The 14,177-nt window shown below is 39.6% G+C and overlaps 1 protein-coding gene across 1 annotated transcript in view; it reads right to left on the bottom strand.

The window, feature by feature from the left end:
- Window positions 1–234: 234 nt before the first annotated feature.
- Window positions 235–14,177, bottom strand: part of ZNF608 (zinc finger protein 608) — a 78,563-nt gene continuing 64,620 nt past the window's right edge. The window contains exons 3-8 of the mRNA XM_035567020.1: window positions 8,529–8,616; window positions 5,598–8,049; window positions 3,403–3,820; window positions 2,669–2,841; window positions 1,567–1,720; window positions 235–320 (exon numbers count right to left, since the gene is read on the bottom strand). Of these exons, the coding sequence (XP_035422913.1) occupies window positions 235–320; window positions 1,567–1,720; window positions 2,669–2,841; window positions 3,403–3,820; window positions 5,598–8,049; window positions 8,529–8,616 (3,371 nt within the window). The remainder of the gene's footprint in view (window positions 321–1,566; window positions 1,721–2,668; window positions 2,842–3,402; window positions 3,821–5,597; window positions 8,050–8,528; window positions 8,617–14,177) is intronic.

Below are 14,177 nucleotides of genomic sequence, written 5' to 3'. Positions count from 1 at the left end.
AGACTGCTTGCTCCCTGTTCATGATCTATGTTAAAATTAGAAGACGCAGCATGACAAAATGTCACCTTAAACAGAATAAAACTATGATTATCCCAAAGTCCCAGCCAAGTCCCTCCTCCTCCTTAAAAACTATGTCACACAAGGAACTTTAGACCATCAGAGGTTGTAAAATTTATTATTTGCTTTCTCCTCTCTATGTTAAAAAAAAAAAGTAACTTAAGATTTACTGGCTATTTACCTTCTTTGTGCAGGAAACATACCAGTTGCAGATGCCTGCGCAGCCACCTGCTGAGTGGCAACAAGGGCAGCAGAGGTCAATCCTGAGGGAAGAAGAAAGAAGGAATGTTGATGTACTTCTGGATTTAATGCATTTTTGTGAGAAATGGTAGAAAGCATCTCCAAGGCAAACAGATAAACAAACAAACAAAAAAACACCATTCAAAATGTGTGTGTGTGTGTTAACACTACACAAATGGCAAATGTTTTGGGCAACAGTATTAAGGAAATCTAACCAGTATGATCAACATGCCTTCTTATACTATACCGAATTGTCCTTGATAGATATTTTACAAGAAAATACAGCATTCCTACTGATTGTATTCCTTTCCAAGTACTGCACTGCATGCTGCTAAATGGTTTGTATGAATTCCTGAATAGGAAGCTCAGCAGAAGTAATAGGTACCAGGAACAAGAATCAAAAGTCACAGTGAATTACAGAAACGACACGCCAGCTGCTCAGAATACAATACTTTCATAATAACTTATCATTTTTACAGTTTTCCTACTGAACAAGCATAATGCATCCCATAGGCATACGGAATCACTGAATCAAACTGAGAAATTTCAAGACTTTTACACAGGAAAAATAGCTGCTGAGGCTCCAAGTGAACATAATGAATTAATGTCATTTTAGCCAGCAATTGTGATAGCACGTACTTTGCTGCATGGGAGGAAACCTCCTTTTAATTTAGCTAGAATCCAGGCTTAGTGAAAAACAGTCAAAGACTGGTACAAAACCTAGGGAGAATGAATCGTGTCTTACTGTGCTGCTTTTCCCTGACTGCAACTTTGTGCACTGCATTTGCCAAAATACAAAGAGTTCTCTTTTAGACGCGCAAATTATAACAAGCACAAACCCTTGTGACTCCAATGCCTTGTACATAAAATATGCTCATTATAAAATGCTTTTGTCTTTGCTATCTTCCATTGCTTACGCAACTCTAATTATACAAAAAAGAAGGTTGTTTGGTTTGTTTTTCACTGCCTTTCAGCCAGTTAATGTCAGTTTGCAGTAGGTATCAAAACATTCATGTGAATGACAGCCTAACTGGTACATCTTCAATAATGTTCTAAAACCCAGCTTTGCTAACAAAACCTAGTGTTTCTGAATGACGTTATCTATTTGCTGTTAGTCCTCACTGTGAGTTTCAAAACCTTCTTCCTAAAGGTAAAGCATTTCTGATTTAATAAGGGGATTCAAAATGCTTCATGTAGGTATGACTTGCAATGTCAAGGTAACAACTTTACATGGCGAGCTAATGCCATCACTGGAAACCTTCTGCTCACCTTGAAATGGGTCATACTGTCCAGGTATAAGTGGGTAACCCATTCCAACATGGGTGTGATGGTGTGTATGGAGATGTCGCTGGCTAAAAGGAGAATGACGGTCTCTTTCCCTTTCTGCTTCCCGTTCACGCTCAGCTGCTGATTTTTCCACGGGCTGGCAATAAAAGGTGAAAGCAAACTGGTATAAAACTTTTTCTTTAAAAAGGAGAAAATCTCAACAAAAACACACTCGCCAATATTATGTGGCAATGACATTCAAATGATGAAGCTTTTTTTTTTTCTGATGAAGAAGTTTATATAACAGATTATTTGCATTTGATTCTAATCTAAAGCTTGTGTCTCTGACTAATGGAAGATTTTCCATGAGCAGAAATTTTGAAGCAACACACTGCAGCACGAAGACTTCCACCATGCTGACCTCTAGTTTTGGGCACCCTTATGCTTGGCTGACTTGACAGTGCCTGAACAACCTATTTAAGCTGCTGAGAGCTGATGTAAATGAATCCTCAGCCCTCTTTAAAGCACTCAGGGGATCAAGCCTGCCTGAATAGCTAGAAAGCCCTTTCAAAAATAGAATCAGTCAGTGACTTGCTCACAGTTAAAACCAGCACCAATTTCTCTGAAAGTGACATAGCAGTGTTTGTGCTAACATGGAAATCTTCAGAAACAGGAGCTTGTAATGAGCTATTTGGAAGATACGGCTTCATGGTAAATACAGCAAGGTGATATTATGAGATCCCACAGCCCAGCTTTTCATTATAATATTATAATTATTATTAAATAATTATTAATTGCAATATTAATTATTAACTGTAATTATTAACTGCAATAAAGTGTGCACCAGGAAGTACCTCTGAATCTTGGTTTCTATACAAGTCCATTCATTTAAGCCAGAAAGACCCTGAGCACAGAACCCTGTTATATGTGTCACTTCCAATTTGCCACAGAAGCATTTTGACTTTAAATTGGTTTTATTTTAAGCAATACTCTAAAGAAGCATCATGCATTCAAAGCCTGACGTCCGACTGTGTGCTTCTTAAAATTATGTTCTTTACCCCTCCCCACAAGTACTGCTCCTTGGTAACAACAGATGAAGCCTTACAACAGGGGACTTGCTGCGATACTGGTTGGCATGCTGCTGGAGCAAATCCAGTGCTTTGGACTCAGTGGTTGATTTCGCGTTGATGCTTGGGCTGGTATTGACTTTCTCCGCCTCTTCTCTCCCTGACATCTTCCCGTAAACTGGGTAATGAAATCCTGGAGAGAGATAGGCCCCTGCAGGTAAACAGTAAATACCACATCAAGTTACTGTTTTCATATTTTGGATATATTGAGGTAGGAGGAGGGGATACCAGGACAGGGGGTAACATTAAAAATGAATCATGTGACTATCAAATGGTATCTTTCTTTTTTTTTTTTTTTAACCTACTTTACACTGATGAATGGAGGCTATAAAGAGGGTTGAGCTGATAGCCATTTCAGACATTTATGGGTCCTCTTTAAGTGAAAGGAATAGTAACTATAATGGTTCTGACAGTAAGTGCTTAGAATATTTTTATAGGCAATAAACTATCTGTCAGCCTAACAGCAATAGCAGACTGTCAAGGGTTGAGGAAACTCTGGCTGGAAATGGTGACAGTTCATAAAAGGAACATCTTGTATTAAATCAGTTTCATCTACAGAACTTTACCTAGTGGAAGCAGAAGCAATACAAATGTCACCCGCAAAGCTTCTAATTTACTCAAGCTACTAATAGAAATAGTAAAATGCAAGCTTTACTGCACTTTGAGAGTGTAAATCTTAACTAGTGTACAAGGCAAATTTCAGAATACATACCAGGATAGCTGTGCATTAGGACAGGAGAGACTGCACGATAGGCTGGATGGTTGGGATCGTACATCTGTGGATAAGGATAAGCATGCAAGTACTGGATATATGACTGATGCTGACTCATTGGTGAGGAAACTGCTACTCTAGCACCCCGAGAGTCCTTCCAATTTACAGGAGTCTTTCGATCATCGTTTTTTATCTTGTTCTCATCCACTGATTGAGAATCAGAACGCTTGACCTCTTTAGGCTCCTCTTTAATGCTTGCTAACGAGACAGGAAGGTTAGGCAGGGAACTTTCCTTGTTAGGTGTTTTTCTAGGGCTGTCTTCTTTTAACTTTTTCTCACGATCAAGTTCTTCTGATTTTTGCTGATCAAGGTATTTGGGCTGATAGACATAATGATGCCATGTTCGTGAATCTGGATCCTAATATGGAGGAGAAAACATATTTTTTTTCTGAACTTATATACTGAAATAAAATTATTATTGATATTCCCATATTTCAGTTAATGTACTTTTAATAGCTGTTTTAATAACATAACTGTATTACATAGAGGAGAGGTTTGCTTGCTACAGAGTGCCTTGAGCTCAAAGTCAAACCAACATTCCCATGAAAGAGCAAAAGGCTATTATAAAAATTTAATTCAATTGCTTCATCTTCTATCCTTCTTCAAGCCTTTAACTAGTTTAATCATGAAATACATATGCATTGTATCGAAGTTCTGAGACCACAATGTTCATAAAACATTTTAATTAAAGCCCACAGAGATATTTTCCCACTAGAGAGCAAAAAATATCTGTGAACCACAAAATTAAAGCTGCCTAATGATATGCCAGAGCTCTTAGATTACCTGGAACAATGAACCTGAAAAATGTATCTAGCTGGAAAGATGCTTGTGCTGTCTCTGACACTACAAACATTCACGAATCAGTGGAAGTCAGACATTTAGGCAGACTTCCTCATCTGACAGTCTTATTTTAAGTTTGTAAAACTATGCACATTAAGTATTTACAGGATCAAGATCACAAGGTTTAGGGAACACGTACAGGATATCACAAATACATTTTTGCTTAATACATTACACAGAGCAGTTCATAAACATGTTACAGAATTAAATAGATGAGTTCTTTACCAGACTACATCAAATCAGTATTGAACAATAACAGGAAGACTTTGTTGTGTGTTTTTTTTTTTTTTAATGCAAGATATGCAAGAGCTAATTGCAAACACCATCTCCAACAGATACACACTCATGGCACATGCAATGGAAACATAAGAACTAGACACTTGGACCGTCTGGTTCAAAAAATCATTTGAATCAGCAGAAATCTTCTCCTGCTCAGGCCTGTACCATCCCACTTCCTTTAGAGCTTCCTAACTCCCATTCACCTGACCCCACTGCATCTTCAAAGGCAGACTGTTAGGGTGAAGTCTGAGATGTACTGCACACCAGAACATGAAAGCATTAAGCACTGAGGCTCCAGTTCAGAGCACAGAGGCAGTAACATTGCCTGGAATTAAGGAAATCCGACATCTAGGAAGGTCAGCATGAGCCACTGGATGAAATTCTGGTTCCACTGAAGTCAATGGCAAAACTATCACTGACTTCAATGGAGAGATGATTTCATCCATTGTGTAGGTCTGTAGAGGCTGGAGGTTGGTAGAGGACAGAAGGGGAACTTAACTGTTTCAAAAAGGTCACCTTGGGTTAAGATAAAGAGCTGAGCTTCAAGCCAACTCTTCAAAGAACCAGTTCACCCATCTTTGTAAATGCCAACTGTCATTTAACAAAAAAAAAAAAACACTTCAAACCATGTTTCAAATCTACTTTAAGTCCTCTCACAATGAAAGCTGCTTATGTTGCTTGAAATTTCTCATTTCTGAACTAAGCAAATTGCTTAGTATTTACATCTAAAAGAGAAATCTAATTCTATTTTATTCATGCATGTAATTTAAAATAAGTCTATTCAGGTCTTAAGCCTGGGTTCTGTCATCACCTTGCTAGATTTTTTTTCTTTTCAAACAGCTCAACTGAAATGTCTATTGGTCTATTCACAGACTACATTACTAACCAGCAAGACAAAAAGGATTGCAAAGCTTGTTTGACTGCAAAGGTAGAAGAACATAGCAGAATCAGATACAAAATCTCACATGATTTAAGGATAAACCAAGACACTCTTGTTCCATTTCCTGTGATCTCACCTGTTTAAATCTCGTGGTTGGATCCACTCCTGTTTGCTTCATGGAGTCCATAACAGATTTCATCTCCACAGCCTCCTTTATGAGCTGATGGTTTTCCATTTGTTTGGCTTTGAAACTGTCAGACTGAAGCTGCTGCTGGTGATTGGAAAGGATCTGTGATTTGCTCGTCTCCTCAGCTTTGTTAGGGACTGAAGACCCTATTTTAGTGTTATTTTTGCTCGACTCTGGAGTTGAAGGGGCCTTTGAAATAGTAGCAGATGGAATATTTTTCTGCTTGTTATCATCCTTTCCAATTTCCTTCAAGGGGGGTTCATTCTTCCTTTCACAGTCCCTCCCGGTTTGTGCCATTTTCTGTTCTGCTAGTCGCTGGTCCTCATAGTATTTTTCATACTGCTGTCTGTAAGCAGGATTAGAGGCCATTAAGGACTTTTGGTCCATATAGAGCCCATAGGCATACTGTCCATAATAAAGTGACTGAGCAAGTGCAGGGTGTCTTTGCGTTATTACTGACTGATGTTGTGGCTGCAAATTAGAGGAACTGCTTTCACTTTTCTTGGCATCTGACAGTTCTGCCTTCTCTTTCTTCTCAGCCTCTTCCTCAGCCTCCTTTTTGATCTTCAGTCCCTGTGGGGTGCTGCTGTTCCCAGCTGCTGGGGTGCTGACCTGTCCAGAGTGCATGTAACTTGGAGAATAATAAGGATCGTAGCCATGGTAATAGGGAGAATGGGACTCTTTCGCTTGAGCCGATTGTGCTGTGGTTGAAGAATGTCCTTTTACAACACTGTCCTTATTAGAAATAATATCCGAAGGAGAGCTGGCCTTTGACCTCATGCCCTCTGACCGGCTGTCGGAGCCACCATCATCAGCTGCATCAGAGATATCCGAGTAAGCAGGGCTGTTGGTTTTAGCGGCAGCGCTATCTGCACCATTTTGTGTCAACACATGCAGTGGCGCCATCGAAGATTGTCCATTCACCAAAGTGCTGCATTCCATCCTGGAGGCACTCCCTATAGAAGGGCTGGGAGCATTGTCTGTGAACGTGTAAACCTTATCAGCTTCAGCCTTAATACTCGCCATCCTACTCTCTTGAGACTCGGAAAGTCCATTAGCTAACACTTCATTCTTGTTGAGATGGTCCTTTAAAAAATGTCCAGATAAATCTTTCCCAGACCCTTTTGAATCCTCTAGCTTTCCCAGCTTAGAATCCATCTTAGGGCTTCCAGTCTCTTTGCTTTCTTTGTCCTTTAGCTTTCGCTTCTCCTTTTTCTTTTTGTCTTTGAGTGATGTGAGAGCTGGGTTTACAGTGCTTGGCTCTCCCATAATTGTGGGCTTTGGTTGAATAGGTTTTAGCGGAGGGCTCTTTGGTGTAGCCTGAACAACAGTAGTTGTTAGAGAGGGCAGTCCCGGTATTGTCCCTGTAGTGCTGGTTGTAAAGGCTGTAGTAGGTATAGCTATTAACTGGGGAGGAGTCGGGGCTGGCGCTGGGGCAATGGGCCTGGCTGTTTTCAGTTTGGATAGGTTTTTATCCACTTTGCAATTATTAGCTTTCTTGCCTTTATCACCCATACTCTTCTTGTCTATTAGCCCTTCAGCCTCCAGTTTTGGCATTTCAGTTTGCAAATTGCCATCTGCTACAGAGCAATTATCCAGTGCGGCTGCCATATTAGAAATTACTGGAAGGCTGTTCAATTCACTGTTCAGACCCTTCTTTTTGCCAGAATTCTTGCCAGTTTTGGAACTGATAACTGAACTGGGGCCATTGCTGGTCAGTTCCCTTTTTCCCTTGGGGGTCCCTGGGGTAGTGATAGAGGAAGGAGATGTCGGTGCTTTTGGCGGATCAAAGCCTGGCAAATTTGTGCTTGGCTCACTGCATTCAAGTGCCACATTACTCAAAGCTTCTTCACAGTCTGAAATTTTGTCTTCACTGTCAGGCTCAAACTCCAGTTTGTTTTCTGGGTCTAAATGTGCATGAGCCTGGTGGTATCGTAGTCCATTAATGTGCTTGTACTTTTTGTTGCAGTTGGGGTGAGGACAGTCAATCAGCACTGGAGAAGAGCAGCCTTGGTCCAAAAAAGTAGTCTCTGGTTTCCCCTGTGGGGTGGTGGGAGTGCTTCTAGAGTTAGTACGAACACGTTTTCCACACTTATTGTCCTCCGAACTGGAGTTCAAGTCTAGCTCCATTGGAGGCTTACTTTTTCTCTTGTTTGTGGATGAGGGGCTGGCTTTGACTTCATCCACAGCGCAGTTTGGGGGTGTCCTGCGCCCACTTGAGTTAAGGCTGCCCCTCCTTCCCTTCCCATTAGCACCACCTCGATTCTTACTCTGAAGTCCTCTAGACTCGGTAAAACTCGTATCATTTCCAGGTACAGCTGCAGCTGCAGCAGACCTTGCCCTCTTCCCCCTGCCCCGTCCTCCTCGCATTTCCAGGTCACTTGTTGGAGATTCACAGAACCTATATATAAACAAGAGCAGATGTCATCAGCAGGAGCTGTGAACTGAACAGATACCAAAACAACACCATTTCCCATAACAAAACCTTTATTTACGTTAAAGGAAGGATGTCCTTTCAAATGAGAATGTTACAGTCTCAGAGGGAATGTGATTAAAAAAAGACAAAAATTGTAAAAACAAGACCAACTAATTAGTTGAAAAGAAAGCTTTTTGAAATCTACAGAAATGTATTTTTAAATTGATCCCCCCTGTGTCTGAATCCCATGTATTTCCCCTCATACTCAAAAACACAAAACAAAAGGAAATAAAAATGCCCACCCGCATGTCCCCACTTTTCAGCGTGGAAAAGAGAATTACTCATTTCATGGCTGTATGTTTTCTATTACATCCATTTGTTTTTTATTAATGTCCATATAGTCTCTGGGCAGAGACCAAGGGTGAAAACACAGCAGAGAAAAAACAGACTCAATGATTGCCTACCTGGGAGGGGCCCAGTCATGCTTTGTGCAGTCCAGCAGCGTTCCCACATAAGTCTTGTTCCTCCATGTAACGTTTACCACCAGGACACCTGCCAGTGGGAGAAAAACAAAGTATTATCACAGTCAGAACAATAACTGAGAGAGGTTTTTTGTTTTCTTCCTTTCTTTTTTTTTTCCACTTTTTTTCTTTCCCACAAAGCAAGAGCTTTATTCTCATTCGCTTTCAAACGCTGTGGTCTATACTCTTCCTCTTTTCTGGTTTCAGTGACCTCAAGTTAAAACCACAGGAAAGAGAGCAAACGAAAAAGAACAAGAATGTGTGTGTAAATGTGTGTGCATACATGTGTGTGTGTGTGCATATGCACCTATCAGTGTGTTCAATCAAGATACAGCTGACAGAAGGAAATGGTTTTTGCCATGTCCTGTTGTAAAATGCCAACACTCACCTCTTAATTTTGCTATTATTGCACATAATTGCTTTCGTTTGGCAGCCAGCCAGCATAAACTGAGCACAAGTTAGTGTTTAAATCAGTAGGCGACTGAGAAGAATCTGCTTTGCTTTGAACAATATGATAATGATGCTTCTATTTATTTGAAATTGCATATATCCAAACACACAAACACACACACAGATGCATTATAAGTTTTGTTCATCAGACAGAGATGTTTATTATTTGTCTTGCCTCTCCTCTGTGCAAAGCGTGGGACTAGACATGAAATCTCAATCATGCAGTACAGCTAAGAGGAATCACAATACAGATATGTAGAAAGACTCCTTTTAAAAAATATACTGCCATTTAATTGCTTCGCCACTTATGGCTTCTTTTAAATGCAAATACACCTGCCCACCTAAAGCTGACTTTGAATTTTGGTGGAAGGGGATGTCATTTAAACGTTTTCAGGCTCCCCTCAGACACTTGTTCGCACAGATAATTTATGGCCCTGTGTACGGAGCAGCCAATATAACGACCGCCTTACTCCACTGGCCACCACCACCGACAAGCATCAGGTAACAGCTCTCTCTTCTCATCAGAAGGTAACACTGAAGTGGAGCTGCAGGCACTATTCTACCCAGCCGAGTGGCACAGTGCAGCCTTTCCGACCCATAAGAGGCACCGAGGCTGACTTGCAGCCTCGTGACTCGTTTTCCCTTTGCGCTGCCCTTATTCTGGCTCTAGCTTTTCCATAGAGGATATAACAATGGCCCTGTGCCAGGCGGCCTGAGCCCGCCTGCCTGCTTGGTCTTACTGGTGTGATCCCTAATTCTGCACAATTAGGAACCACTCTGGTAAGGAGGCCGCGAGTGGTGCCCAGTCCCGATGAGGAGCGCTGCGACCTGGCCTCGTTCTGCAGCCTGGTGCTGTGCTGGCAGACCCGGGCGCATGCCACGAGGGAAGGCCTGTGTATGTAGCACCTGCCAGGGGCAACACAGCTCCCAAAAGGGCACCCTCAGCACCCCACCTGGTAGCACCACCGTGCCTCTCTCCCTCAGCACACTTTCCTTTTTCCGCAGCTAGCTCACCTGCTTTCTGTTGTTAAAATGCAATGGGCACTTTAAACAAAATAAAGGTATACCCCTAAATAAGTCTCTGCCTCCCTCAGTATCTTAATTCTTGCCTCTCTCTGTATGTGTGCTGTATTTGTAAATGAATTTATGAAAGAGCTGTTACCCATTAGAAAACACATGGTCTGCTACCTGTTATTAGAACAGAAGGCAAAAAAATAAGATGTGGAGCAGGCGTAACAATAAAACCCTCAAATCAATAAACATCTCAGTAATTCTTAGAAGACATTCAAATGACCTTCAAGTGTAAGAAAGTCAATATTTCAAAGCAAGCATAAGCAGTCAGTTACAGTCAGTTACATTTAGCATCTCATTAATTTTGTTAATCTTAGTGAAGGTCCCAGTATGTAAATAGAAGGGAAGATTGATCCCCACACTGTGTTAGAGTAACCATGGTAAGGAATACATTTCCTTTCCCTAATGAACAGCACATTACTCAACCACAGGTAAGATTCTACAGAACAGGCAGTGAAAGTAGCTTATTTAATCTTCTAAAATTATCACAGAAATGGGTCAAAAGAATAGAAGTAACATGGGAGGTAGAACTGACCCCTAAGGCAACATGCAACTGGCAGGCTTATTAGACTAAAGCACTGGGAAATGAAAACGGATATGAGGCAGGTAAGTAGCCTACTCTGTATGCTAGAGGCATTACCAAACAGAAAGTATTATTCTTGCTGCACCAGTCAGGGTGTTCTGTTACAGGTTTCTTTGATCCAAAATTCTTGTCCTAGCACAGAACTTGAGCACAAAACAAGAGCCTCTGCTGGCACTTCCTTCCAGGTCTCAGAGGCAGTAGACAAATTGTACCACAGCAGTCTTTTGTTCACCTCCAAATAATGCATCTGAGCATACAGAGCAGGAATTCATAGACACACTGGCCATTCTCTTATCTGAGCACGTGTGAGCTCTGCATGTACTGCTCTATCTCATGAGGTGAGCAGTGTATCACATGCAGGATCAAACCTCTCTGGGGCTGCACCAAGTCATAAGAAGTCCCTGTAGTGAGAAACTCCCCAGTACATTACACTGTACATTAGTCTGCAACAATCTTTTAACATTCATTTCCTTAGCATTGTCTGAAGAAGACTGAAAATGTGAGGGCAGTCTGAAAATCCCACAGGTTTCATACTATCTGAATACAGCAACGTATTTTCACTTGAGAAAAAAAAAAAAAAAAAAGCCCCAAAGGCTTTAACTACTTAAAATAAGCACTACTGAAGAATGGAAGAAGAAATCAGATGTTTGTAATGCAGTGTTATCTAAGGGTATCGGGGCTAAGACTCTAATTTAGGAAACCTGGTCAAAATGTCTAGTCCAGTTTTTGTGAGGTAGAATCAAACAATTGTGAATATATGTACATAATATACAAATGTTTCTTCTACCAAGTAATGTCATCAACTCAGTTTTAACAATTACCAGAGCACAATTAAAAAGATTTGGATTTAATAGAGAGAAACTTATCCCAAAACGGGAGTGTAAATTTCTTGATTTAATTCATTTATTATTCCATGCACAAACTACTCAACTATTCATTTGCAGTATTCCTGAAATTAGCTGTATTCTCCACAGTCCTCAGTGTGAAATGTGTTAAATTAAAGTAGCCAAGAATAAGAAATAATCTTTTCAAAATTTCAAAAGTTACTACCAATGCTACTCTTTTATCATCAAGGAGTAGGCACAGTAACTGGTTGATTGATAATGCTCAGGGATTGCCAAATGCAATCTAATATAGGGAAATGGGGTCATGTTACTTAGAAGCTTTACAATTCAATTCCCCTACCAGTCAGTACCTTTTCTGCCAAAATCCATTATTAGCCAACATAGGATCATACACAACCCTTAATGTAAGGTGACAGTCACACAGTATGTTACCTAGTGCCCACACTGTCAATGGATGTCTCTCCCTTAAAATCAAGGGGAATCTCAGTAGCCTGTAAGGAATAAAAAGGCTTTATGTATTTTGGTATTTTTTTTTCATGTTGGATGTATCTTTATGAGCTTTTTTCTTCACTCATCACATTCATAATCATAACTCAGGTAGCTAGACTCCTGGCAAAAAGTAAGCCAATGCTAGCTGGCAAAAACTAACACATGCCTAGAGGACCACAAAACAATTTTACATAAATGTGTGACAATTTCTACTCGGACTTTATTATGGAATGAACGGTCACATGTCACAAAAGCGATTTGTAATAAAATTACTTTCAGAAAGGAAGAAGCACTTTTGAAGCATTCTTTGAATGTGATACATCTTTCCTTTCCCTACCTTTCCTTCTTTTCAATGACCAAACACCAAAAAGCAGCACTAAAATGTCATTGGCTATTTACTATTAATTATGTCATAACAATTCGGAAACAAAGAAACCAATATTATTTTTTTGCTGTTTAAAAAAATAGCCATATTCTTTTACATTTAATCTAACAAATGCAGATGCGCTATTTTAATATAGAAAAATAATTATTACAGGAGATATTTAGCACCAAGCCAGGATAGTGTGCATGTTAACTACCTTGATATGGCACCTCTAGCAGCCGTGCTAAGCTTGTAAGGATCTACCCAAATCTCCTAAGATACACTCTAGTAGATGTTCTTTCACCTAAAGAAAAAAGGTTTTGTAACTTCATTTTCTGCAATAAACATAAACCAAGGATTTTTATGCTTTGTATTCAAAGTTCTGAAAATTAGATCATATGGCTAGGAATCAAATTATCCTGTTAATATCTTAAACGCAGGGCACAATTTTTGAAAATACTGGCTTTAGAAAACAAACACGTTCAAAGTCCAATGTAAGTAGACATTAATTAATCAGACTGGAAAGCCTGACTTAACTTTTACAGCATAGGCTGCTTTTGTGTTCAGATCACAGCAACCACTAAAAAATTCTGTTTTAGTTCAAGCTGATTATTTTCCTAGACAACTCAAAGATCAGTTATCTGAAAGGGTGAATGGGTATGCCTTCTTTTTTTTTTTTTTTTTTTTTTTTAAAAGGAGCTGTTCCCTCTATTCTTCGTAGAGAATCTGACCCAAAACTATCTTCTAAATTCTGGTGAAATCTGCACAAGGTCTTTTCTGAACACTTCTGTAACTAATTTACTGAAGATTATCCAGAAGATCTTCCAAAACTAGGAATATTTTTTTTTAATTTTTTTTTTTTTCAGTTACCAAAAACTACTGAACTACTGTTTAAACCTGAATGAAGACTTGTCCTAAATTCCCATTCGGTTAACGGTTCTGCCTACTGCCTTTACTGTACTATTTATTTTAGACGACTTTTGCTGATGGCAAAGGGAGACCTGCCAAAGTACATGGTGTTTTGTAGTCATCATAAGATTACTTTTTTAAAGTTTAGTATGACACTCTTGCAGCAATATTCTTGTTGTATACCATGTCTTCAAGGTTGAGATGAAACTCTCAATATTGAGAAGGCATTACACCATTATTTGACATAACATTATAACAAAATCAGTTCCTCCTATCTTTATTATCAGTGAATCCATAAATTTGTTTGTAAGCCAAATTCCATTTGACTTTTGTCCCAGCTTTAATGAGTACAAATAATACAGACATGCATGGGGTAGCCAAACCACAATATATATCCATCAACAGTGAGCACACTACCACCAAGGATTAAACACATTCTATTCTGCATCTGGCACAACAAAATTTTTTAATCCCACAAATACCTGTTTGACATCACTGTTCTAACACCAACTGAAGTATTTCAAGTGCAAAAAACAGACGGATGAAAATCTATAACCTTAGGATTATCTCAAGCTTTTTTATTACTATTTGTTTAGTAAGAGCAGCATAGCTCATTTGCCTCACAATATCCACCACACCGTCATAAATTCCAGATCCACATATACACCTGCAATTCATTCAGGCATGAAAAACACAGAACAATGTTTATATTAGACTTGCAATGTAAATGGCTTATATTTTCCTGATTGCTTCCATCAAGAAAGTAATATAAAATTAACAGTAAACATTCTATGTATAAAGTCAAGTCTTCTATGTTGAATACTGATCCTGTAGACATACAATTTATTTACTACTTTAATCACACTGTCTAGCATGGCACA

The sequence above is a fragment of the Cygnus atratus genome, chromosome Z, assembly GCF_013377495.2.
Source record: "Cygnus atratus isolate AKBS03 ecotype Queensland, Australia chromosome Z, CAtr_DNAZoo_HiC_assembly, whole genome shotgun sequence".
Classification (NCBI taxonomy): Eukaryota; Metazoa; Chordata; class Aves; order Anseriformes; family Anatidae; genus Cygnus; species Cygnus atratus.
This window is presented reverse-complemented; position numbering and strand designations above follow the sequence as displayed.